This window comes from Vanrija albida (genome assembly GCF_041260175.1).
Source record: "Vanrija albida strain AlHP1 chromosome Unknown contig_3, whole genome shotgun sequence".
Lineage (NCBI taxonomy): Eukaryota > Fungi > Basidiomycota > Tremellomycetes > Trichosporonales > Trichosporonaceae > Vanrija > Vanrija albida.
Genome location: NW_027191422.1, coordinates 2,157,655 through 2,181,637, shown reverse-complemented (window position 1 = coordinate 2,181,637; position 23,983 = coordinate 2,157,655). Strand labels below are relative to the sequence as shown.

The 23,983-nt window shown below is 62.6% G+C and overlaps 7 protein-coding genes across 7 annotated transcripts; 3 read left to right on the top strand and 4 right to left on the bottom strand.

Annotated features, from left to right (window-relative positions):
- Positions 1–162: 162 nt before the first annotated feature.
- Q8F55_004136 (uncharacterized protein) lies at positions 163–3,999 on the bottom strand (the record flags this gene model as incomplete). Its single annotated transcript, XM_069352659.1, has 17 exons — positions 163–1,248; positions 1,295–1,365; positions 1,411–1,688; positions 1,726–1,842; positions 1,891–2,015; positions 2,053–2,123; positions 2,166–2,330; positions 2,380–2,497; positions 2,569–2,670; positions 2,725–2,740; positions 2,799–3,033; positions 3,092–3,184; positions 3,307–3,333; positions 3,391–3,396; positions 3,462–3,489; positions 3,542–3,561; positions 3,651–3,999. 17 exons carry the CDS (start codon positions 3,997–3,999, stop codon positions 163–165), a joined length of 2,907 nt encoding a protein of 968 aa, XP_069210077.1.
- Positions 4,000–4,401: 402 nt separating this feature from the next.
- TRM61 (tRNA (adenine-N(1)-)-methyltransferase catalytic subunit trm61) lies at positions 4,402–6,090 on the bottom strand (the record flags this gene model as incomplete). The annotated part of the gene is made up of 7 exons (XM_069352658.1): positions 4,402–5,141; positions 5,179–5,269; positions 5,305–5,363; positions 5,413–5,507; positions 5,554–5,822; positions 5,876–5,983; positions 6,028–6,090. The coding sequence occupies 7 exons, from the start codon at positions 6,088–6,090 to the stop codon at positions 4,402–4,404; spliced, it is 1,425 nt and encodes a 474-aa protein (XP_069210076.1).
- A 343-nt stretch (positions 6,091–6,433) lies between these two features.
- Q8F55_004134 (uncharacterized protein) lies at positions 6,434–10,145 on the top strand (the record flags this gene model as incomplete). The annotated part of the gene is made up of 17 exons (XM_069352657.1): positions 6,434–6,739; positions 6,793–7,157; positions 7,206–7,278; positions 7,332–7,614; positions 7,652–7,747; positions 7,789–7,943; positions 7,988–8,096; positions 8,134–8,468; positions 8,508–8,566; positions 8,604–8,694; positions 8,736–8,781; positions 8,826–8,902; positions 8,940–9,046; positions 9,085–9,259; positions 9,303–9,762; positions 9,807–9,876; positions 9,914–10,145. 17 exons carry the CDS (start codon positions 6,434–6,436, stop codon positions 10,143–10,145), a joined length of 3,039 nt encoding a protein of 1,012 aa, XP_069210075.1.
- Positions 10,146–11,379: 1,234 nt separating this feature from the next.
- Positions 11,380–15,626, bottom strand: CHS3 (Chitin synthase, class 3; the record flags this gene model as incomplete). The annotated part of the gene is made up of 3 exons (XM_069352656.1): positions 11,380–14,290; positions 14,339–15,245; positions 15,296–15,626. The coding sequence occupies 3 exons, from the start codon at positions 15,624–15,626 to the stop codon at positions 11,380–11,382; spliced, it is 4,149 nt and encodes a 1,382-aa protein (XP_069210074.1).
- Positions 15,627–17,751: 2,125 nt separating this feature from the next.
- On the bottom strand, positions 17,752–19,891 carry Q8F55_004132 (uncharacterized protein; the record flags this gene model as incomplete). The annotated part of the gene is made up of 11 exons (XM_069352655.1): positions 17,752–17,919; positions 17,959–18,169; positions 18,206–18,757; positions 18,794–18,880; positions 18,925–19,042; positions 19,086–19,105; positions 19,149–19,434; positions 19,471–19,500; positions 19,536–19,649; positions 19,685–19,710; positions 19,746–19,891. The coding sequence occupies 11 exons, from the start codon at positions 19,889–19,891 to the stop codon at positions 17,752–17,754; spliced, it is 1,758 nt and encodes a 585-aa protein (XP_069210073.1).
- A 395-nt stretch (positions 19,892–20,286) lies between these two features.
- On the top strand, positions 20,287–21,317 carry DID4 (ESCRT-III subunit protein did4; the record flags this gene model as incomplete). The annotated part of the gene is made up of 6 exons (XM_069352654.1): positions 20,287–20,298; positions 20,352–20,516; positions 20,593–20,748; positions 20,814–20,852; positions 20,893–21,072; positions 21,144–21,317. 6 exons carry the CDS (start codon positions 20,287–20,289, stop codon positions 21,315–21,317), a joined length of 726 nt encoding a protein of 241 aa, XP_069210072.1.
- Positions 21,318–21,912: 595 nt separating this feature from the next.
- On the top strand, positions 21,913–23,399 carry Q8F55_004130 (uncharacterized protein; the record flags this gene model as incomplete). Its single annotated transcript, XM_069352653.1, has 2 exons — positions 21,913–22,860; positions 22,908–23,399. The coding sequence occupies 2 exons, from the start codon at positions 21,913–21,915 to the stop codon at positions 23,397–23,399; spliced, it is 1,440 nt and encodes a 479-aa protein (XP_069210071.1).
- Between the last annotated feature and the right edge of the window lie 584 nt (positions 23,400–23,983).

The following is a 23,983-nucleotide window of genomic DNA, read 5'->3' as shown; positions in this document are numbered from 1 at the left end:
CGTCATTTGTACGCCCATCATGATAGCATATGCACGTGTATACTGTGTACCGGTGGGCAGGGCGGCAGCGGCGAGGCACAAGGTGAATATGTTGTACATGAACGTTTATATCTACTTTGAATCTATCTCCAAGACGTCGTACACTGCCGCCCCATCACCGCACTACTGCCGCTCGACCATGATGAGGTTGTCGATCAGCTTGTCCCAGTACTCGTCGCTGCTCTCCTGCGTCGCGTCGCCACCAGCGCCGGCAGTGAGATTCGCCACGCCGAGCACCGAGCCGTCGAGGCCGGCGCTAGGCGGGAAGATGACGCTGGTATCGAGCGTCGTCGACGCCGCGCTCATCGGGTCGTCGGTCGGCGTGCCGCCCACGCCGCCCCAGCCCATAAAGCCCAGCGAGGAGAGGTTGGGCGTCGACGCAAAGCCCGACGGCGTGGGCGGTGGGGGCGGGAACCCGCCCGGGGTCATCTGCACGCCCGGCGTCGCGGCCCCAAAGTTGTAGCTGCTGCCGTAGAGCCCGGCGTCAAGGTTTGCCGCGCCGCCGCCGAGGCCGACGCTCAGCGTCGCGTTGTTGCTCAGCCAGTGGTCGAGCAGCCGCTGGCTGTGGTCCTCCTCGTGCTCGGCTGAGCTGGCCGGGCTCGGCTGCACGCCCGGCATGAAGCCGCTCAGGCCGGCGTGCTGCGGGTTCATGTAGCGCGCCCACGAGGCGACGGGGGGCGCGCGCGGCGTGGCTGAGCCCGTCGCGGTTGGCGGGCGCGGGGTCGGGGCAGCGCCGGCGGCGGCGGCGGCCTCGGCAGAGAAGCTGTTGGCATAGTTCTCGCCTTGCTGTCTCAAGGCGAGGAGCAGCGCCACGCTGTCCTTGTCCTGCGCGTTGAGCTCGCCCGGCGCCATCGTGTCCTCGTAGATCTGGGCCGCGCGCCGCGACAGCGTGTGGATGATCTGGACTTCCTTGCGCGTCGTTTCGTCGAGCTGCGATACCTCGCTCCACGGGTGCTGTTCGAGGAAGGTGGTGAGGATGCGTCTCATAAAGTCTGCGTCCGAGCCCCGCGGGTCGATGATCGCGCTGATACCGGCAATCATGGCACTGTTGAACATCTTGAACTGCCCCGCCACAGAGTACAGCCAGTAGTTTGGCACCTCGCGCTGGAAGTCTTGGCGGATCTGGAAGTCGAGCTTGGCGGATTCGAAGCAGGCCGTGCGCGAGGCCTGGTACCGGTTACTCGACAGGCGGCGGAGTAGCCACGGGCGCTGCCGGGTTAGTTCGGAAAGGAGGTCAAGTGATGGGTCAACCTACATGAAGAATTATCGTCGTTACCAACACCTCCGTCAGAAGCATGAAGCGATGGACGGGGAGCCAGTAGAGTTCTGTGGCGAATTAGCTACGACATCACGAAAAAGTGAGCTACTCACGCCGGTCGAGGCTCTTATCCGGATCCCGCATCCTAAAGTGGGGAGGCAACTTGGCATTAAATCCGTCCAGCTCCTCCTGCAGCTTCTGCACGTCAGAGTACTGGGCCGGCTCGTTGAGCTTCTGGAAGTGGTGCACAATTCGCCCAATAATCTGCGAAAGGTGGCGGCGCAGGATTAGGAACGTGGCAGTCGTTGGCTCGGAGAGAGGCTTGGATACAGGGAGGGGGGTATTAGGATTAGTGAGATCGTAGTCGCTTAGTTCGACATTTGATGGTGGCCTGCGGGTTAGGTCAAGGCGACGAACCTATGACCTACAAGGAATCCGTGTAGCTGTCGGAAATGCTCGGTGGGCGGCCGAGTATCAGACTGTACAGGCGATCGGCGTGGTAGAGATGGCTCCATAGTCGCCGCCTGTACTCGGTCTGAAACGGGCTGGCGAGTGTGAGAAAATGCAAAGAGGGCCCACAAGCTTCCACTCACTCGAGGCCGAGCTTTGACCCGTCGCGGTGCAGGCCGATTGCCTGGGCTGTCCGAAGCGACGCGCCTAGTTGGGACCAGCACTCGGTGAGACGGCGGTCGTGAATTAAGACGAGGTACATTGCGCTCTGGTCGTCAGAATGCGTGTCTTGGAGTGCGACTCACGAGGAGGCGAGTCACGACCAGCTCGAGAGACTCAGACTGGATTGCCGTGGCTATCAAGATACTTCGCCGAGCTGCGATTGTTAGCATTTTTCGCCCTTCTCCAAACAACGCACAGCTCCAGTACATCCTAAGACTCGAGATCTTGCGCGTGTGGTCATCACCTGCCCATTGGTCAGGCGCCAGGCGCACTGCCATGGCCAAAACAATAAACACGAGTGGCAGTGCACGAACATTGGCGGGGTCGACCGCCGTCGTCTTGTTATACAAGTCCTCATAAGCTGAGGGCTCGGTCAGTAACGCATTTCTTCCTCGTTTTCTGCCACTTACAAGTCCGGAACAGACGCTCGTCGATGGGGTACCGCACCTGGTTGAGGTGGCGGAAGAACCAGTCGATGACCCGGTCAGCAAACGGCTTCGGAGGCAGTTCTTGAATAAGTTCCTGGACCTGAAGCATCTCGTAAGCACCGTGCGTGCGACTCCAAAGGACGGCCGAAACGAAGGTGAGAATGTACTAACCTTGTGCGGGCTGACTCCACAGTCGGTGATGAGGCGCTGGAGGTTCTCCGCTGGGGTTCCGTGGACGTCCAGCTGCATGTTGAGGTCCCCGTCGGTGCGCATCTGTGGGGCATCAGAATTAATTCGTTCGCTTCCGAGTCAAAGCAGCCTGCTCACACTTTCGGGCACTCCACTGCACGACGCAAACATGTCAGCCAAACACTTGCCGACCGACGCCTGTTGCCACTCACCCCTCCAGCTGTCCCAGCCATCCCTTGCCGACGCGGTCACCTTCCTCCGACGACGCGCCCTTGTCCATGCGCTCAATCTCATCAGTAGACAGGTTGATACCCCCATCCGCATGCTTTGGCCGTGGGCCCGGCAGCAGCGTTGGCAGTGGGGGGTTGTGAAGCTGGTGCGGGATCAAGTTGGATGGCGAACCTGGCGTCGAAGGCGCAGTTGCCACGAATCGTTGAAAGGCCGTGGCTGTGCGTCGTCAGCACTCAGTGCCACCACCGCCATCACACATCGACAATAAACGTACACGCAAGCCACTCGCGGACGGCATCGTAGCCCCCAATCCCAGGGTTGTGTCGGACAATGACCGACAAGACATTCTCTATCCTCTCTACCCTCTCTGTGGCAGCTTGGTCGAGCCCACCTGCTCCAGTATTCGTGGGTGCTGGCGTGTAAGGAACCTGTATGCAACCCATGTGGTCAGCAAGATTACCTGGGGCTGTGTGCCACAGGCGCGGGTACGAACACATAGCTCAGGGACCTTGCGGGCTTCAAGGGGTCAGCAAAGGGTGTTTGTTCCGTGATATCGCGTGGGTATTGGCTCACCGAGGCCTATGCGAGATGCGTCAGAAAAATCCACAGCAGCAAAGAAAGCACTCTAGCGATGCAGGACGTACAGTGTTGGCATGGGTACTCGCGGTTGCACTGCAGACGCGCGTGAGTGATGGCGCCACTTGGGCATGGTATTCGCACCGACCTTTTGCTTTCGTTTGGCGCCTGAAGAGCGGAGCTTGTCAGCATCGGTAAACACGCGGCCCAGAGCCGATCCGCCCGCGCATCCACGGCGTCGACGGCGCCCAACTCACACTGCGCGCAGCTCAGACTGATCCGCTTCTTCTTGCCCGTGGCGGGGTCGACAATGCTCTGGCTCCGTCCGTCGGTCGTCGGCTTTCTCTCCGGTCCCGGTGGTCGGGCCGCACCCGGGGCGTCGGTCGCGGGGGCGATGGGCCGCTTGACGGATGGCGAGTGGGTGGGTGCGCCGGGGGAAGACACATGGGAGAGGGCTGAAGGTGTGTTGGGCGGGAACGAGTCTTTTCGGACCGGTTGCTGGGCCGTGTTTGTCTGTAAATGTGGAACGATGGGGCGTGTCGGGGGTGCTGCTGCGGCTGGCTGCTGCTGCTGCTGTGATGTGGATGGCTGGCTCTGGGCCGCCATTGCGAGGACTGTCGTGGATGGATGCTGGTTGTGGGGAGTATGTAGAGGGTGGATTCGGAGAGTGGGATGGGGTGTGTCGGGTGAGGAGAGAGAGAAGCGTGCCAGGAAGTGGCCCAAAGTGGGGGGGAGGGGGAGTCGAGTCACTGGCTGGCTGCGCGGTATGTGTGCGATGTTATCTGATAAAAAAATCCGCCTGGGTGGGAAGCCCTGACCTGACTCGCGACACTTGCAGCGCTCAGCCCCCAAAGCCAAGCCGGCCAGCCAGCCAGCAAGCACGCACTCAGCCTCCGCACCTAACTCCGATTGACCCGACACGAGGCACTACGCTCAGGCATCCCACTCGGCCATATGCACATGCATCCACCCTCAAACACCCTACACTACTGCGTACGGTAACCAGAACTAGGGCCCCTTGCTCGATGCAAGAAGCACCTCCTCGGGAATCTGGCTAAGCGCAGCATCCATGCCCTCGCTCCCATACTCGGTCGTCACGGTCGACTCTGCCTCTGTGGCCACGTCGGTCTGGGCGGCCAACTCGGTGACCCGGCCGGTGCGCGTGGTCGACGCAGGAACGCGCAACGTAGCCTCATCCTGTGCGGCAAGCTGGGCTCGGATCTCAGCCGGATACAAGGTCGCAAAGGTGAGGTATGACGTGTGACCACGCATCTCTGGCGACGGCTTGATCAAAACCATAGAGTTCCACGCGACAGAAGGCTCGTCGTAAATCGTCTTTGCAGTAGGCTCGGTCGGGTACTCGGTCCCGGCGACCGGATCTTCCGAGGCGGCCTCGGGTCCCTCGGTGCGAGGCTTCTTCGCTGATTCATTGTCGCCCAAAGGTTCGGGAGACGGCTTGCGCTTGTCGCCCGTCGCCGCGCTGCCCTCTGTCGTCTCGACCGCCATGCTCTCTCCGTCGTCCTTGCCCTCTCCCTGAGCCTCGGCCTCCTCCTTAGCCAGCTGCTCCTTCTGGATGCGAGCCTTCTCGCGAGCGTTCCGCATCTGCGTCACGCGTCTCTCCTCCTTCCTCTTCTCGTGATCTCTCAACCGCTGAGTGATCTGCGAGACGTCCTCGAGGTGGTGCGAGTTTTGGGGAGGAGGGGGCACAAGGTCGTACGTGCGGATAAGCACCTCCTGCGTGGCGATGTCTGGCGAGGTGAGCGGATGCCTGGGTTGCAATCTCACCTGAGAAGCCATAGTCACGCAGAGCCGAGGCCGTCTTCGTGACCTGCTCGATACAGGGACTGAAACAGCAGATTCTTGTGACGAGGTTGGGCTGGCATCAGCATTCGTACCGCACGCTCGGCTTACGTTCAACGCATCGACCGCGTGCGGGATCGCCTCCCAGGGTGCTGGCAAGTCGAGGAAGACTATGTCACATCAGTCCCAGTTCCAACACCGCGCTTTCGCCAGACTCACTCGCTTCAACATCCTTGACCTCGTTGAAGCCGTCCTTGCAGACGTTGCGGTGCTGAAGATGGACGTTGGTAAGACCGTGCTCCCTGAACTCTTCGCTGGCATACTGTCAGTATGTTCCCCGTACAATTTCACAACACTCACCCAGCCTTCTCAAACCTCGTCTTGTGGTACTCGAAGCTGTTGACCAGTCCGCGCTTGCCGACAGCTCGTGACAAGCTGTGGGTCATGGAGCCACTTCCGGTACCTGCCTCGATCACCTTGCCGCCGACACGCACACAAAGGCGCTGGATGATGTAGGCAATGTCGGGCATGTACAAGATCTGCGTTCGGTGGGGAAGCGAGAGCGTCCAGAGCTCGGGGGTCGGGCGGAGGAGGTGGATGTAGCCAGACTGCGGAGGGGGCGAGTGCATCTGGGGTGTCTTGTGAGCTGCTGGCCAACCAATACATTGCCCACAGCACACACCTTGGAACCAAACTTGACACCAATCATCTCGTCGTGGCTGTACCTTCCAAACTTGTTGTGGAAGAACTCGCCTGGCGTGACTGTGATGGCGGTCATGTTGTCGCGAGACTGGAGAGTGTCAGGTCTGTGTGGCTAAGGCACTCCACACCTACCATGAAGATGATGACGAGGTCGCCAGCCTCGATGCTGACGCGCGAGTGGAACATGCTGGGCATGATGGGCGACTGTTTGGCTCTTGCCTTGTTGACAAGAAGGTCGATAGCAGCTGTGCTCGAGCAGTGGACGTCCTTGTCCTCAACTTTGAGGATTAACCAGGCACGAGGACCACGTGGCGATGGAAATGACGTGTGATAAAAGTTGGATCGATAGCGCGTATTTGTGCGCGTGAGCTGACTGCCTCGTACGCAGCGTTGCCGTGACCGGAGACGGCGCGCTGTGCGGTGCGCGGTGTGACTGCTGGCTGGTGCTGGCTGGGCACTTTTATTTCAACCCTTGGTCAATAACATTGTCCATCTCGCGTCACTCAACCTCCCCCCCCCACTTCCAAACCACTCAACCATGGCGGCAGCTCAGCACCCCGACCTGAGGGCGCTCCTGCACTCCTTGGTCAACCCCACCTCAAACGACGCATACGTTAGAGACCAGGCAACCTTGACAGAGCTCTTCAAGCAGCCCGAGTTCTTCATCGCCCTCCAGGCCTATGCCGCCGACAAGTCGCTCAGCCAGGGCGAGCGTCTCTTAGCCTCGGTCATTACGGGCCGAGAGCTCAAGACAAAGTGGCGCAGCAAGGCCCTCGTCCCAGAGGCCCGCAAGCCCGAGCTCCGTGAGCGTCTCTTCACCTTCCTCGAGGAACCAAACTTTGGCGTGAGTACGACGTGTGGCAAACAGATGGCACGCGACACTGACACGGCACCCAGATCGCCCGCCCTCAGCTCAGCCTCCTCGTCGCCGTCGCGCGTATCGAGTACCCCAGACAGTTCCCCACGCTCCCCACGCTCCTCCTCAACCCCCTCCTCACCTGCCTCGCCCACCTCGACTCGCACCCCCACTCGACCGCGCCCGGCTCCTCGACCGTGACTGTCCTCCTCAACACGCTGTGGACGATCAACGCGCTTGTCAAGGAGTGGCGCACTGTCAAGATCGCTTCCAGTGTCCAGGTCCTCCAGACTCTGGAGGAGGTATTCGCCGATCCTGTCGGCAAGGTCCTCGAGATCTGGGCCAACAGGGAACGCAACGGCGACGACGACTGGGTCATCGGCGAGGCTGGTCGCTACGCGTTCAAGTGAGTCGAAAGGTGTTCCGCATTGCCGCCAGCAGCTCACTCCCCCAGGATCCTGGCTCGCTTCGGACAGTGGCACTGGACCAAGGCCAAGGGCTTGCAGTCTCAGAAGGGCCTCGAGCACGTAGGTTGACTCAACTGGGCCCAAGTTGCGTGTGACTAACGCAACGTGCACAGATCAAGGTCCTGCTCCACCACTCGGTCCACTACGCCCCCCTGATTCAGGAGCACCGTCTGCGCCTGCTTCGCTCCCCCCCGTCCCCCGCCCCGCCAGAGTACACCAAGCTCATTCACTCCTTGATCAAGCACCTCCGCGCGATCGGCAAGTGGTGGCGAGTGATGATTGCCGCGGACCCCAAGGGCTGGTGTCAGCTCGAGGGAGCCACAAGCGGTGTCGGTTGGTGGTGGGGCGCCGTCGGTGGCGTTGTGGCAGGCAGTGATGGTGCTGTTTCCAATGATGGTGAGCTGCCACATGGTCACACAGCTGACAACATCAGACTCTGACGAGAACCCGTACCCCAAGCGCTTCCTTCTCCTCGGGATGCTCCTTTTCAAGGACATTCTTCCTATCCTCGCGCATGACCACCCAGACAGTGAGTGCTCGGTGTGAGTGGCGGTGACTAACTCCTGCCAGTCTTCACCCCAGACTTCATTCTCGCCGCGCTCCATCTCCTCATCGACAAGCTCCTCCCTCTCACCTCGACGGATCTTGAAGGTCTCGAGGACGAGGCCGAGGAGTGGCTTATTGCCGAGAGCAACGACGAGGAGGCGTGGGCATTTGAGTTCAGGGTGGGTCTGCTACCCATAAGCAAATACCACAGCTGACCTTGCAGCCCTGCGCCGAGCGCGTACTCATTGCCCTCAACAATGCATGCCGTCACTTACCGGCGGAGAGGAAACCTATCGAGCCCGAGATGCTGAGGATTCTCGCGGAGGCTGAAGGTACGTTGCGTTGTCTGAAGTTAATCTAACCCCGCAGCCCTTCCTCCCACCGACCTGCAAAGCATCCTGCGAAAGGAAGCTGTGTACTGCGCAGTTGGTCGCCTCAGCCGCGCTTTAGCCACCCATGGCGGTGTCGACTTCAACGCTTTCCTCCACGGCGTGAGCTCGTGGCTCGGCCAGCCCCAGCCCCTCCTCCGCATCCTGAAGCGCCGTGTGGCTTGGCTCATTGGCCAGTGGGTGGGCTCGGACGAGGAGTGCGCCAAGATCGGCCTCGTCTGGCAGATCCTCATTCATCTCCTGGGCGAGCGTGGTGAGGCCTCGGACACGGCTGTCAACCTCACTGCTGCTATCGCTATCAAGGAGTGTGTTGACGTGAGTGTGGAGCCTAGGGGTGTACACTGACAGATCCAGTTGTGGGAGCTCGAGGTCAGCTACTTTGTGCCGTACATCCAGCAGACTGTCGATGAGCTGTAAGTCGACGTACCTTTCGGCGCTGACAGTCACTAGCATTAAGCTTCTTGGAGAGGCGACCACGCTTGATGGAAAGCGTTATGTCAACGACACCATTGGTGTCATCATCGAGCGTGTCGAGGACAAGGTGGGTGACTTGATCTCCGCATGAGCTAACCCATGCCTCAGATGATGCCCTACCTTCCTACCCTGGCACAAGCGATTCCCGGTCTCTGTGAGTACTCCACCACCTTAGTCGGGTCAGAGCTAACAAGGCAGGGCACGGCGCTTCTGGTCTCGAGGGCGAGTGGCTCTTCAAGGCATCGCTTGTCGTCCTCACGACCAAGATTGTTGCGGTAGGTCTTGAATTGGTGAGCCTGTGCTGACTTTCAGGCCGCCAAGGAGTCGTCTGGCAACCTCATGGAGCTCGTTATCCCCCTTATCGAGGAGAGCTTACAGGAGCCGGCCAAGTCGTTCTTCGAAGAGGACGGTATCATTCTGTAAGCAAGGCTTGCACGGCCGTTGCTAACACTACCAGGTGGCAGACTGCGCTGTGGAACGCGGCGTCGCCGTACCAGCCGACTCCCGAGACTGGCTTGATTCGCCTCCTCCCTGGCCTCCTCGGAGCCATTGGCTCGAACATGGACCTGATCAAGCAGCTGCTTCCGCTGCTAGACTCGTACCTGTTGCTCGACGCGGCGGGTATTACCCAGGTAGGTGTTTCCTCATCTCTATTTGCATCTGCTGACGAGGCAGAACTTTGGTGGTGCCATCTGCAACTCGCTCATGCAGTCGCTCACGACTGCCGGCAAGAACGCCGAGGCAGTCCAGCGCATTCTCGTCACGCTGCATCTCCTCGTCCAGACTGCGCCCATCGACTCGCTCGCTCACAGCCTCCTCGAGTCAGGCCTGTATAGCCACATCCTCCAGGCACTGGAGGACGACAAGGCGTCGGGCACTATCCTCGCCGCCTACTTGTTCATCCTCGCGCGTATTTCGCTGCGTGACCCCACCATCTTCCTTCAGCTGGCTTCGGAGCAGGCGCGGATCAGCCACCGCGACGGCCACAAGCTGCTCGAGGAGGTGTTTGATGCCATGTGGCGCAACTTTGACTATGTCGCCGAGTCGCGCAACAAGAAGACGATTGCGATGGGTGCGGGTGCTCTCCTCACCACGGGGCACACCCAGGCTCTGGAGCGCCTCGACGGCGAGTTCTGTGAGTAGCTCCGTACATCATCCACTCCGAAGCTGACCCGCCAGTGAACATCTTCCTCGACGTGCTTGGCGAGCTGTCGCCTGTCCAGGATGACGGCAGCCTGGGCCAGGGCGAGTGAGTGCATCGGTCTTTGTTTCCACTGACGCCCCAGAGCGTCGATCAACCACTGGAAGGCCGACAACCCGGCGCAGTGGGGCGAGATTCAGAACACGCCCGAGGGATCTCGGCGCAGCACGCTCGAGGATGCCGACCCTGCGTTCCACATCCCGCTGCGCACGTACGTCGTCGACGTGCTGACGCGCGCGCAGGCGGTGGGTCTGGGGCCGTACTGGGAGCGCGCGGACGCGGGGGCCAAGAACAGCCTCGAAAAGTTCCTTGCATAGGGGAGGGGTGGGTGTCGTGTGGCGATAATATTGCATGTATGTCATTGTAGATTATGTAGATGGTGTGCATGGGTGCGTGGTGTGGTGTGGTGGTGTGCGTGGCGGCGGTGGCACTGACGTCGGTGCAAGTCGAAGTGGCTGATGCGATGTGGGGCACGACTGGGTCTTCACATGCGTCATGGGTGCAACTCGTCTTGACATCCTCACACTCGTCGAGATGAGCACAACGCAGCAAGACGAGGCCCCAGCGGATCGCAGGAGGGTCATCGGGCCAGGCGCAGCGCGGCGCCGGCGCGCGACGTCGGCCTCGCCGTCCGCGCCGGCGTGGTCGGGGCCGCTGGCGGCGACGGCGGCCGCGGCACAGCCCGTCGCCTCCTCCCCCGCTCGCCTGTCGAACCCGGCCCAGAAGCACACGCGTAGCCCGACGCCGACCCCAGCCAAGCGCCCGGCGCACAGCGACGTCGAGTACACGGGCCAAGCGCCGGCGCGCACGCCGCGTCGCCCCCGCCCCCGCCGGCGCCGGCACTCGCCCGCGCCCAACACTGGTGCTGGCACCGACACGCCGCTGCGCGCCGTCTCGCCCGCGACCGAGGCCGCCGCGCTCGCCCTCTTGGCCGCGCCGATGCCCGCGCCGAGCGCGCCCCACCGCCCGCAGGGGCGCGGGAGCCGCGCGCTGGCGCCCGAGGTGCGGCGTAACCTCCTCCGTGCGTCCCCCCTCCCCGCCCGGTCGCCGCTCACTCGCAGACGTGCTCCTCGGCGGCGTGGAGGGCCGCACCGCACACCCCCTGCAGCAGGTCCGTAGGGCCGCACCCCACCTCCGCTTTCGGGGCTGGGGCGACGTCGCGGCCCATGTTGGTGCCGCGCGGGGCGACGCTGAGCGCGTGCGCCAGGCGGCTGGCGACATGATGCGCTTCCATGCCGACAGCGTGTATCGCGATGGGAGGTTGTAGGGTGAGCGGTGGTAGTCGTGAGGGGTGAGTCGAGTCGAGTCGCCTTAGTAGGTAGTCTCATGTCAATGTCCACTGCCCAGCACAGTCGCTGCGCTCCTGTGCCTGCCTAACTATGCGTGAATCACATCTGTCCGAACCAACTACGGCATGGATATCAACAGGGCAGCCAGCCCAATGGTAGAGTGTAGAGTCCGTGGTGGAGCGCAAGGCACTAGTGTCCATACGGTCGGGTAATAACGAGCGAGGGGGAGGGGGTGGCGGCGGCGACGTCAATCGCCGCGCGCCTAGTATCGCGCGGGGGCGGCACCAGGCGGCAGGCTCGAGCCGTGCGACTGCGACGACGTCGGCGACATGACGTTCTGGCGCCCGCTCGATGTTCGCCTCTGGTGCTGCTGGCGTGCGACGCGGCGCACAGGGTCCGCAGCACTTGCAGGCGGCACGTAGCCGGGGTCAACAAGCGAGACGCCGCGAGCAGCGGCGGGAGCGGCTCTCCTGTCACCCGAGTAGCTCAGCTCGGGCGAGGTACGCAGAATAGGCTGTTCTTCGTCGTGGTACGGCTGCTGGTAGCTGGGGCCACCACGAGTGTCCACAGGGCTGCGGTTGCGGCGCGAAGACTCGCCAGACGAAGTCGAGGGCTCGCTGCGGCCAGGCAGGCCCAGGTGCTGCGAACCCGGAGTGTAGTCGGACGGGCTCTGGACGTAGCCCGTGCCGTAGACAGGGCTCTGGCTGGGGCGCAGGTTCGAGTTTGACTCGGCAGTGTGCAGGCCGCTCTGGTACGTCTCGCTCGTCGACACCATCGAGTAGCGGTTGCTGTTCTTTGGCGAGTTGGAGCGCTGGATGACGTCGTAGTACGAGTCGCGCGAAGTCGTGCCCTCGCGCCAGCGGCGCTCACGCTCAAACTCGATCCAGCGCTTCATGACAATGTTGGACGAGTCGAACGTGCCCTCCTTGTCGCCGTGCGAAGTGTCGGCCTTGCCCTCGCCCACAACCTTACGCGTCTCACCCCAGGAGAAGTCGTCCATGTGCCAGAACGAGTAGGCAGGGAGGACGAAGTTCCAGACGGGGAGCGAGAGCAGGTACATGAGCATCCAGCCCACGTAGACGAACTTGCGCGACGTGATGATGATGAGCACACCGGGCAGACCGAGGATACAGGCGAGAAGGACGAGCGAGACAATGGGCTTGGCCTGGTGCGTGATGCTCCTGGGCAGGATCGTAATGATGAGGATGTAGAGCGTGAACGAAATGGCGGCGGGCAGGACGAGGGTACCGACGAGGTCCATGAAGACGACAAACTGCATCGAGAAGCAGAATGTGCCGCACAGGTCGCGCACCAGCATGAGCTCGAACAGGTTGTGGATGGTCGAGTTGATCCAACGACGACGCTGCGAGAGCAGAACCTTGAAAGTGTCGGGGACAATCGTCTTGCAGACCGCCTGGGGACAGAAGACCATCTTGCGCTTGGGGAACGTCTTGAGCATGAGCGTCGAGAGGTATCGGTCCTCGCCGAGCAGCAAAAGGTTCTTCTTGTGGAGCGTGTCGACAACGTTCTCCGAGTAGTGCTCGACAATGTCGGGGTTGGCAAGAATCGGGACCCAGTAACCAGAGCCACCCTTGGGCGCCTTGATGCGGTACATGGAGAAACAGCCGGGCAGACAGGTGACACCACCAAAGACCGACTCGAACGCCTTGGTCTGGTGGTGCGAGATGTAGTACTCGAAGACCTGGATCATGGTGACCCAAGTCTCGCGCTTGTTGGCAATCTTGGTCTCACCGCAGAGACCCATGATCTCCGTGTCGTTGACCATGCAGGCGTTCATGCGCGAGATGGAGTCGGGGAAGACCTTTGTGTCTGCGTCGACACAGAGTACCGTTTCGTACTTGTCCGGTGTCACGCCAGTGCAGCGCCAGATGGCGTTGAAGAACTCGTACTCGAACGTCGTCATGCGCTCATCGAACATGACCTTCTGGAGGAAGCCCATGACGACAATCTGCGAGTCACGCTTTCCACGGTTACCAGGCTTGGCCTCGTTGCGCTCCATGGGGTTACCAGTCTTGGCGACGAGGACCATGGGCACACGCTGCTGCTTGGAGGGCTCGACCGTGTCGTTGTCGTAGTCGTAGAAGCCGGCAAAGACCTTGGCCATGTTGTGGCGCTTGTGGCCGTCGGCAATGGCAACGTACGAGTGGGCCTCAACCTCGGACTCGGGGACGACCAGCTCCTTCATCATGCTGAGGACAATGTCGGGAGTAAACTGCTTGGAGCCAGATCCACGGACCATGCCGTCACAGACCACGAGAATGAGCTTGTGGCTGTTGGGGTAGTCGGTGGTAGCAATCGAGTCGAGGGTGGTGCGGAGACCTTCGATGGACTCGGAGTAGGCGGTGACGAGGCAGAGCGTATGGACAAGAGGGTAGCCGAAGGGCTCAAAGTCGGCAGGGGGCTGGGCGACGACATTGTTGAGGGGCCATGGGCAAGGCTGGTCACCAGCGTACAGCGACTCGCCGTCCCGGCCAAACGGCAGCGACGAGGAAGAGCGCGAGCCGCGAAGCATGGGTGAGCCAGGAGGCGTGTCACGAGCACCACCGGGAGTCAACTGCTTGCCATAGACGCTCGAGCCCTGGCGGCGGCCGCCACCAAGGTCGTACGCCGAGCCGCTGTAGCCAGTGCCAGGGCGCGACTGGGCAACCATCATGGTGTCTGCCTTGGTGAAACGCGACTGCTTGGGGAGGAAGTTGCCCTTCTGGTTCTTCTTCTTGTTGTCCTTTGCGTTGGGGCGGAGGTAGGCGGGGGCAGCGCGGTAGATGTCGTCTGTCCAAGTTTCAATCTCCTCGGCACGCTTCATGCGCTGCTTGTAGCTCTCGCCCTCAAAGTTGCCGATGCGCCAGCTGAGGAACCAGCCGAAGTAAAGGGCCATGAAGAACTTGATGAGCACGGCGCCGAGAATGAAGACGAGAGAGACGTAGAGGACAATGTTGGAGGCAACACATCCAATGGTGATCGAGTCGACGAAACCGACGCGGATGACATCCGTGAGACAGCTGCCATAGTCCTCCCAGCCGGCACGGCTGACGAGGGCCGTAATGTCGCGGCCACGGAAGGTTGCGTTGCCCATCTTCATCGTGTCGAACAGAGCGGGGTAGCGGACGACATCCTTGTTGAGCCACTGCAGCAGGTTCATGTCAATGACCGAGCTGGGGGGTCAGCAAGCTGTCGTCCGCTATCGTCCACGCCGAGCTTACCCCTTGTACACAGCCAGGTTGGCGGTCTGGTTGCGGACCTGCTCCCAGGTGTAGTAGACGACACCAGCGTGGCCATGGTCCATCTTGTCCTTTGCGAGCGCCTGGAACTGTTGACGGGCGGTGGGCGAGGTGTGGCAGTTTGTAGCCGAGTCGTAGCCCGACTGGTCGACAGACTGGGTGCCGTTCTGGCCAAAGATGTTGCAGGGGAAGTACCAGGCCAAGTTGCCGTCGCTGCTGGGGATGGTCGAGGAAGCCGCGGTGATGATGCCCTTGCACTTCTGGTTGACGTTCTGGAAGAGGAACGAGACGTCGCGGCCACCGGCCATGTACTGGTCCATGTAGAGGGGGCTGTTGGACGAGTTGAAGGGGCCAATGGTGGGGTGGTGCCACTCGCCCAAGTCGTACGCGTAGCCGTTGACAATGATGTTGTTCTCCTGGACATCACCGTTCTTGAGACGGAGACCCGAGGGGCCACAGACCACGTTGGTGAAGCCGAAGGTGATGAAACCAACAATGGCCATGAGACTGGCGCAGATGGCGACAATGCCCATCTTCTCACGCCAGGCGCGCTGGGCCTCTGGCGTCTTCTTGCCAAAGACCTTGGAGATGATGAAGGGGGGGATCCAGCAGGTGATGATGAAGCAGTAGATCATCCAGCAGTCAATCGGGCCGGGGGCGATACCAGAGCAGCAGCCTCGAGACTTTGGCTCTTCGGGCTTTGGCTCTGAAGCGGTCTGAGGGCGAGGAGCTGCGCGCGAGGCCTTGCGGCGGATGGTAGCGCCGCGCTTGAACAGGTTGAGGCCCGACTCGTTGGTCTCTGCGTCGCCATCACGACCGAGGACCGATCTTCCACGGCGGAGGTTGGCCCCGCCAGTGTTGTTGGGGGCGTACGGACGGTTACCCGTGTCTTTGGGCTGTCAGCAAATGCGCCTTGCAGAGCAAGCGTCAACTACTCACTACTGGCCTGAACGCGGACATTGTCGTCGTTTGCGTGCTCGCGGTAGTGGTACTGGCGGTGTCCGGGCTCGATGCGCTCACGCTCTGGGCGCACCATGCTCTTCTTGCGCCTCACATCGCCGCCGGCGGCCGAGAAGCTGGGGTGGCCGCCGTAGCCACCCTCCTCGTAGCCGAGCTGGGCGACGTTGCCCTGCTGCGACGTGCTGCCAAAGCTATCCTTGGAGGGAAGCGCAGGCGGGCCAGGCGGTCTCTGGGGCTGCTGCGACTGGCGGCGGGGGGGAGGAGCGCCTTCCTGGAAGGAGACGTTGGTGTTGAGAGGGGGTCTGGACATGTTGTGTCGAGTGATATAGTTCTACAGGTTGTGCTAGTGTTGGGGGGTGTTGGTGTTCGTCTATACTTGCATGGTCCGTAGGGGTTCGTGAGGGAGAGGGGGACGTGAGCCGTGGTGGGTAGTCAAGAGTCGTGAAGGCTGAGCGAGGGAGCGGGTGTCAGCAAGCAGGCCGGCGTGATGCGGGTGGGGGAGGGGCGGGTGGAGATCGGAGCTGGCCTCTGGACGAGATATGCTTTGTCAAGGTGCTTCTACGTGGGCACTGGGCGTCTGAACGTTGCCAAGGAGGGCAGAGGAGGGAGGATGTGTGATGTCGTGCTGTTTGGTGGGTGCGTGTGGTTTGGGTCTGCGGGAAACTGGGAGGCGATGCAGGCAGAGGGGAGGGGAGCGGCCAGGCCGGCCAGCCAGGGGCCACTGAGATGGGACTCACTGTTCGTTTGGCGACTCTTGTTTTCCAGTCGAGCGCAAGCAAGCTGGCTTGCCCACAGCGAGGAAGGGGTGTGCGGTAGAGAGCGAGATGTGCACGAGTGCACGATGTTGTGGAGAGAGGCGAGGCGAGCGGTGGGCAGTCGAGACGATGCAGCTAGCTGCGAGCTGAGCTGTTGCTGCTTGTTGAAAAGGGTCCGCTAGTTTGCGCTTTGAATGGCCGCTCGTTGTCCGTGAGAGAGGGGGCGTTTGTGTGCGTGCGTTGTTGTGCCGACGGCCTGCCGTGGGCTGAGAGAGGAGGAGGTGGTGGGGAGGAAGATGAGGAGGAGGATTCCAACGTCGAAGAGCAGGCTTTTGCGAGCGAGCGAGCAGCGGACAAGACTGCACGACGAGGATCCAGCCAGAGAGAGTTGGAGTGATGCTTGCTGGGTCAAACCTGATTTGATTGCTCGGCGCGGCGCGGCGCGGCGGCCTGGCTCTGCTCTGTCTGCTTATGCACGCCCTAACGTGTTACAGAGTTGCAGCCGGGGAGAGCAGCAGCGAGGGGTGGGCGAGGGAAGGTGCGAGGGGGGGTGAGGGAAGACGACGAGACGGGCACGGCGTCCAAGGCCTTGTGCCAATGTCTCGCCGGGCAAGGGGCCAGAGGAAAAGGGGGGTCGTCGTCGCCGTCGCCGCCCCCCTCTGGCGCTTTGCCTTGGCGATTGCCCCGCCGTGCCCCTTTCACTTGCCCCTTTCAGGGAAATTCGTGTTTGTTGCACCCACGACCCACCGACGCGCAGCGCGAGCCACAACGAGCACCACCACCACCCTCATATGTACCCACACTCTCACCCACCCACCGAGCACGACCTCACGTCTACGCGACTGCATTCCTCGGCGGGTGGCAGGCGTGTTTTGCTCCAATACAGAGGATCGAGGATCGAGGATCGATCTATCTCTGCGGCGTCTTGAACGCGACACAACACGACACGACACGACGCGCCCACCCACGACGCCGTGTCGGTCGCCGACGCCACGCACACTCACTCACCCCTAGGCCCGCACGCACTCTTGCACCACGGGCAAAATTGTCACGACCCCACAAACGTTTAGGCACTGAAATGATGGTGGGAGAGGGTTTGGCTGGCGTTCGGCTCCTCGCGCTCCTGGCTGGCCTGGCTCACCGTGAGCTCACGGCGCCACTCCGACTCGCCCCCTCCTGTGACACTTTTTCGCTCATTGCTCAGGGACTTCGGATGGACGCACACATTGATGAGGGCGATCTTGGGCGCCGAGCAGCCACAGTCACAAGAGTGGCACAACAGGGTTCACTCTGCCAGGCTCCAGCCTCGCCTCGCCTGTTCTATTGCTCCCACCCTCACTCAACCCTCTTCACCCACCCTCACCTCATGCACCGCACTCCTGCTTACCTGTTACAACTCCCACACACAGTCTCGTAATACCCAGTTAAGGGGGGGTGGCACACAACCAAGTATCCACTGTTTCATGACGTCAGGCAGATCACCCACTTCGCAGCAACCACAAAAGTCTAAATGGGTATCACTCAGATGCATGCTGTTTGGGTTATTGCGGCTGCTGCTGGCTGCTGCTGGCTCGCTGCTCGTGCCGCTGCTCATAACAAGCGCCAGGGTAAGTGCTAATGGAAACATTTGACCGAAAATCGTCACTACTACTGCCTCGGACCCACGCGCTCTGCTGCCTCTTAATCCAGCCGCGTATGAGCACCGCCCTTCACGCCCTTTTCGTTGAGGTAGCCTCCCGCAACACTCCGCAGATCTCTCTTGACGCAGCGCTGCAGGATGGACACAAAGACCGCGACAGACGCGACGAGCGCAAACACCGCCTTGATCGGGTGCTCGCCGGCCCAGTGCTGCGGAGGGGTCAGCAACGTCAAAGTCCACCGACCTACGCTCAAGAGGATGAGATTGACAATAGCGTTTCTTGCGCTCCAGCCAGTCTCAATCTTCTTGGGCTTCAAGAAGTGCTGGTAGACACCCTCGAGCACAGAGAAGATGTCGGCGCCCGTAAACTTGACCGGCTCTTCTTCAATCGTCTGGTCGTAGTACTCGTTCATCTCCGTGTCGATGACGACGACGGCGGGGAAGTCCTTCTTGCGGATTCTGACGGGTCAGCGAAATCGAACCTAAGCTACCCACCCGTAGGTCCGTAAGACCCAGCTGGCCCATTTGTCGCCGTCAACAGCGGCAAACCACACAGGCTGCGTGAACGGCCGGCCGCCACGCTTCCACGCCTTCGAGGCCTCCTCGAGCTTCTTGCGCTCCTCGACGCCGCGCTCGTCGCCGTGGACCACGCCGAGGACGACGAGCGCGTGCGCGTCGTTCTTCATAACATCCGCATAGTTCTCCTTGGTCAGGTCGACAAGATTGGGCAGACGGTGCGTGTTGACAAAGCGGTGCAGCTTGGCGTCGACGGTAGGGAGGGCAATGCTGCCGACTGGCTTGTTCGAGTGGCCGGCAAATGCGAGGAGGAGAGACGTTGGCGGCGGGTTCTGGATACTCAGGTTGACGTAAATAAGCGGGTCCGAGGCGGTGTATGTTGGCACCGAGTTCCTAAGCGTGCGCAGCGCGGCCTCAGTCTGCTTGAGCTCATCCAGAGTAGTGTCAAAGTTTTGCAGGTAGAGGAAGAAGATGTCGTCCTGCTCGAGAATAGTGTACAAGTCGCCGCCCTTGATGGGCTTGAGGTGGAGGCTGTGGGTGAGCTCCAGCGGTCGTCTTGGTACCTACTCCCTAGACTTGTCAATGGCGAACTGCTTGATCTTGTCGAGCGAGCGCCTGCCCGGGTACTCGATCCTCTCTTGGCCCTTGGTGTACCTGAGTTTTGTCAGCGTTGCCCACGACGCCGTTGTGCCACCCACATCCGGATGGTAGGGAAGCCCTCGATGCCGTTGACGTGGCAGAGGCCCTTGTGGACGTCGCAGTTGATTGCCGCGACGTTGACCTTGCCCTTGAGTTCGGCCGCTACCTTGGCGTAGGCTGAGGGGTCAGCAGGTGGAGAAGAAGCACACCAAACACATACTCGGCTTGAGCGACTTGCAGCTGTGGGGGTTAGCGGTGCTCGTCCGGCCCGTGGACCACTCACTGGCTGCACCACGGCGCGTAGAACTCGACGAGCACGGGGCCTTGCGACTTGAGCTCGTTGAAGCCGGCCTCGTCGACCTCCTGCACCTCGCCGCTGGGGTTGGTGCGCTTGAACTCGGACGACTTGAGGGGCGTGTCGTTGTCCGAGTCGTCCGATCCGCCCATGACCGTGTTGCGGGCGTAGTTGAGCGCGTGCTTCTCGATAAAGTCTTGGACGTCGTCAAACTCGCGGCTCGAGGTGAACTCGGTCACCATCTTGCCGTCGATGTAGAGGTTGATCTGAGGGTCTGGGGTGAGTCATCAGCCGCAGAGGTTGCACTCACATCCTTGGACGCCGTTGTCATCGCAGAGGTCTGGCATCAGCACGCGTCTCGGCAGCAGTACCCACCTCCCTGCGCGAGACAGTTGATCTGCCGCATGTGGAAGCCCCACAGGCGCTCATGGTGCTGGTTGTACGCGACGAGCCGCTCCCACGTCGGCATGAAATTGCGGCAGTGCCAGCCTCTTTGTCAGCGCTTGCCACGGTTGGCAGCCTACATTTTGGTGAGTAGTGCTCGACGAGCCTGAATGTTAGCTGGAGCCGGACGGGCGAACCCACCAGACGCCGCTCGAGACACTCGAGTTGAAGTTTGCGTCGGTGAGCTGCTTGAGCTCAACCTCTGCACTGGGGTCTGCGGGCGCCTTGGCGACGACGGGCGACGCGAAGAAGGCGAGGGCGAGGGTGGCAAGTGACCTGACGAGCATGGCGTGTCAGGATGCCGTGCGGGGAGGAGGGGATGCGACTGTAGCTGCTGCTGCTGCTGATGTGGATGATGGAGAGACGTGTCGTTGTGGGGAAGGGGGTAGTGTGATGCTCGGTTGTTACCCCGGCTTTGTGATCTCGGGCATCTATAGAAGGTCGCGCGCTAGTGCCGTCCTGGTTCTGGGCGACTCACGTGTCAACGACGACGACCGGCGACGGGTGGCGGGGCCGACCGAGGACTCGCGGAACCAAATACCACGTGTCTCCAACATTGCGCACTGCGGCGTGCGGTTGGAGCCCACTGTCCGCCCGCAGTCGGCTGGCCGCCGCCACCCCACACGCCGCCGTCATCGACGACATCGCAGTTGCGCATCCATCATCGTCTTCCCACCACACAATGAACATCCTCGTGCGTAGGCTAGCTAGCAGCTGCTGCCTTCGTCTAGCTGACACCACACCCAGGACACGCTCTTCGGGCGCACCGTGACCCCGGCCGAGCGCCTGCGCCAGCACCAGCGCAGCCTGCAGAAGGCGCAACGCGAGCTTGAGCGCGAGCGCACAAAGCTCGAGCAGCAGGAGAAGAAGACAATGGCGGATATCAAGAGGAATGCAAAGCAGGGCAACATGGTGAGTCGCCGTGGGGTGGCGCACGCTGGAGGCCCCCGCTCCCGACTACCGCTGTTATCGCCCACTGACTCGCCAGAACGCATGCAAGATCCTCGCCAAGGACCTGGTCCGCACACGGCGGTACATGCAAAAGTTTACGCAGATGCGCGTGCAGCTCCAGGCCGTGTCGCTGCGCATGCAGACGCTGCGGTCGAACGAGCAGATGGCGAGCGCGATGAAGGGGGCGACGAGGGTGGGTTGGAGGGAAGGCGCCGGCGCAGCCGGTGCCGTGGTCTCCAGCCGTACTAACAGCCACAGGCAATGGGCCAGATGAACCGCAGCCTCAACCTGCCGCAGGTGAGTGGCCGAACGCAGACCGCTCGCGCTGACGGCCCAGATCCAGCGCATCATGAACGAGTTCGAGAAGGAGTCGGCGACGATGGACATGAAGGAGGAGCTCATGTCGGACGCGGTCGACGACGCGATGGAGGACGAGGAGGAGGAGGGCGAGGAGGTCGAGAGCGACAAGATTCTCAAGGAGGTGCTCGACGAGATTGGACTGAGCATGAACGAGAGTGTGAGTGGGGTCGGCACGTCGCGGCGGCGTGCCGGCTGCATCCTGCTCCCTACGCCCGGCTAACCCCCCAGCTCGCATCCGCACCGACCACCAACCCGATCGCGTCCGAGCCGCTGCTCCAGTCGCGCGTCGCGGTCGCCGAGGGCGGGCCGGGCCCAGCGTCTGCGCCCACGCCTCCGCCGACGGGCGGCAACAGCGCCGACGACGAGTTACAGCGCCGGCTCGACATGCTCCGGAGGGATTAGACGTGGGCCGTGGTATTGTTGTGATTCGATGCATAGACTCGGGCCGATGAGTAGCGAGGTTAAGGTGGTGGAGTGGGTGGGAGAGTGAGTTTCGGTGCCGGCCTCCACCAAGCCTCCACCGCCTCCACCGGCAATGTGGAGTGGACGGGCTGTCGGCGCGGCGGGCCCGGCGCGCTCGGCGGTTCGGGCACGTCGATGCTGCGTGGGCTGGTACTAGCTGGCCGTGCGGATATGCGGCTGCGGCTGGACACGGGTGCGGCAGCGTGGAGTGCACATGGCACGAGTGGCGCCGGTCCAAGGTGGCAAGGTCGAGAGCGTGTGTGGCACCTGTGTATCGGTCGTCTGTGGCGCAGACGGCGCCGCGCCCATCTCCATCCATCCACACACATCTTCACCCATCCACAGGGGGGCACCGTGAGAATGGCGAAGAGCTGCAGCACGGATACGCTCGCCTCGCCCGGCGCTGGGGGTGCTGACGCCAGACAGGGGGGGTACTTAACCCCTCCTTCGGGCGGCGCGCAACTCGAGTGTTCTCCATCCGCTCACCTCTTCAACCCTACACTCGACACCAGTGCCCAACACCACAGCAGATACCATGAAGTCGCCTCGACCAACGCGACACGGCTCCGAGCCGCCGTATGCGCGCCCCGTTGAGTGGGGAAGGGCTGCGACGCCGCTGCGCGCGCCCCCGCCGGACGTCGACGGCGACGAGACCAACGACGCCGATAACCCCAACGCCGACATCCACGACGACAGCGGTCGCAGTCTCAGTCTGTCGTCCTCGGCGCTCGACGTGCTCTCCAGCAGCCCGGCGCCGACCATCCCCGACGAGCACGCCGCGCAGGGGGCTGACGCGAGCCACGACGTCGACATGGCTGCCGAGCCCGCGCACGACGTCGCGGGGGAGCACTCGGCGCCGCGCTCGCCCCCGCACGACCAGATCCCCACCGCGGCCGTCGACAGCCCGCAGCCCGGGCCCTCGGCCCCGCCCGCACAGCGCCGCAGCCCCACGCCCCTCACGCCCGCGCAAAAGGGCAAGGGGCGCGCCGAGCCCCTCTTCCTCTCGCGCTCGGCGTCGCCCGACCCCTCGCCCTCGGCCTCGCCCTCGCCCAGTCCCGAGCCGCTCGCAATCGTGCCGTACCGCCGCGCGCCGCCGGCGAATCAAGCTTCGTCCCGCGCGCCCTTACACCGGCGCTTCGTCCGCCCGCGCCCGCCGCTCGAGGCCACGCCGTCGCCGCCGCCGCGTGCGCCGGTCCGCTCGCCGACGCCCATCCCGGCCCCGGACGCCCCGCTGCCCTTCGCCCGCGCGCCGTACCCGCCCACGCCGGGGCGCACTTCGGCTCGCTCGTTCGTCAGCGTGCCGTACCGCTCGCCCACGCCGCCCAGGCGCCCGTCGCAGGCCCCGGTGCCCGCGTCCGCTCCCTCGTTCGTGACCGTGCCGTATCGCTCGCCGACGCCGCCCCGCGGCTCGGCTCGGCACACCCCGGCGACCCCGCGCTCGGCGGCACGCGCGCCCCCGCCCCCCGGGGCCGTCGTCTACTCTGTACGTTTTGGCTCTGGCCGCGTGGCTGACGACAGCTCGTCGACGAGGACGAGGACGAGGACGAGGACGCCCCTGCGCCCGCGCCCGCCCCAGCTTCGACCGAGCGCAAGCCGCAGCTCGCCCCCGAGTCAGACGACGACATTGTGCCGCTCCCCCCGCCCCCGCGCGCCGCCACCGACATCGTCGAGCTCAGTGACGACGAGGTCGACGCCCAGCCCTACATGCCTAACCACTACGGCAAGGGCAGGGACGCGCTGCGCATGCTGGGCCCGCACGCCTGCCTGCGCATCATCCGTGCGTCCGTCCTCGCTGCTTCCACGCTGACCCCAGGGATGCGCACCAAGCGGTCGCTGCTGCAGATGGGCCGCGGGATCGGGGCGAGCGAGGGCCGCGTCAACAGCTGGCAGGACGTGTGCAAGCACGTCGGCGTGCTGGACGAGCTGGCCGAGTGGGTCAAGGTCTACGATGACTTTGTGAGGCGCCATGTGGAGAAGGGGGCAGCGCTGAACGGGCTGTACGTCGACCTCGGGGGCCAGTAGGCGAGGCGAGGTGGCGAAGTGCAGCGAGGCTGGTACGAGTAGTGTAGAAGACGCGAGTTGCATACCATGTCGGTGCCACATTGTTAGCAACGTGACGCGTGATTATCAAGCTGCCACGGGTGCCACGAACGATGCGAGCTAGCGCGTGGTTGACTAACGGCTCGCACGCCGCCACGACCGAGACGTCACCGAGCCGCCACATTCCCTGATGTCATGGCCGGCCCACGAGTCGATACGCCTTGTCTAATCATCCAGAGTTCCGAGTGGACGGTGGAGTGGAGGGCAGGGTGGAGGCCTCGGCGGAGTTGCCTCGGCCCACGGTCGATATCCCACGCCGAGAGCTGACGAGGTTGACGAGACGCGCGCGTGTCAGCATACCGGCGCCGGCGTCGCCACCGAGCTGCCGGCGTGCGCGTCGCGACGGCAGCAGGGGGGCGCTCGCCGGCGCCGGCGCCGTATCTAGACTTCGCGGTAGACTCCGCGCTCTAGACTCCGTTGTCCTTGTCCGCATATCCGTGTCGGCCAGCCAGCTCGCGACATGGGTGCCAAGCATGCTGCTTGCTCACGCTGAGTAAGGGTGCAGA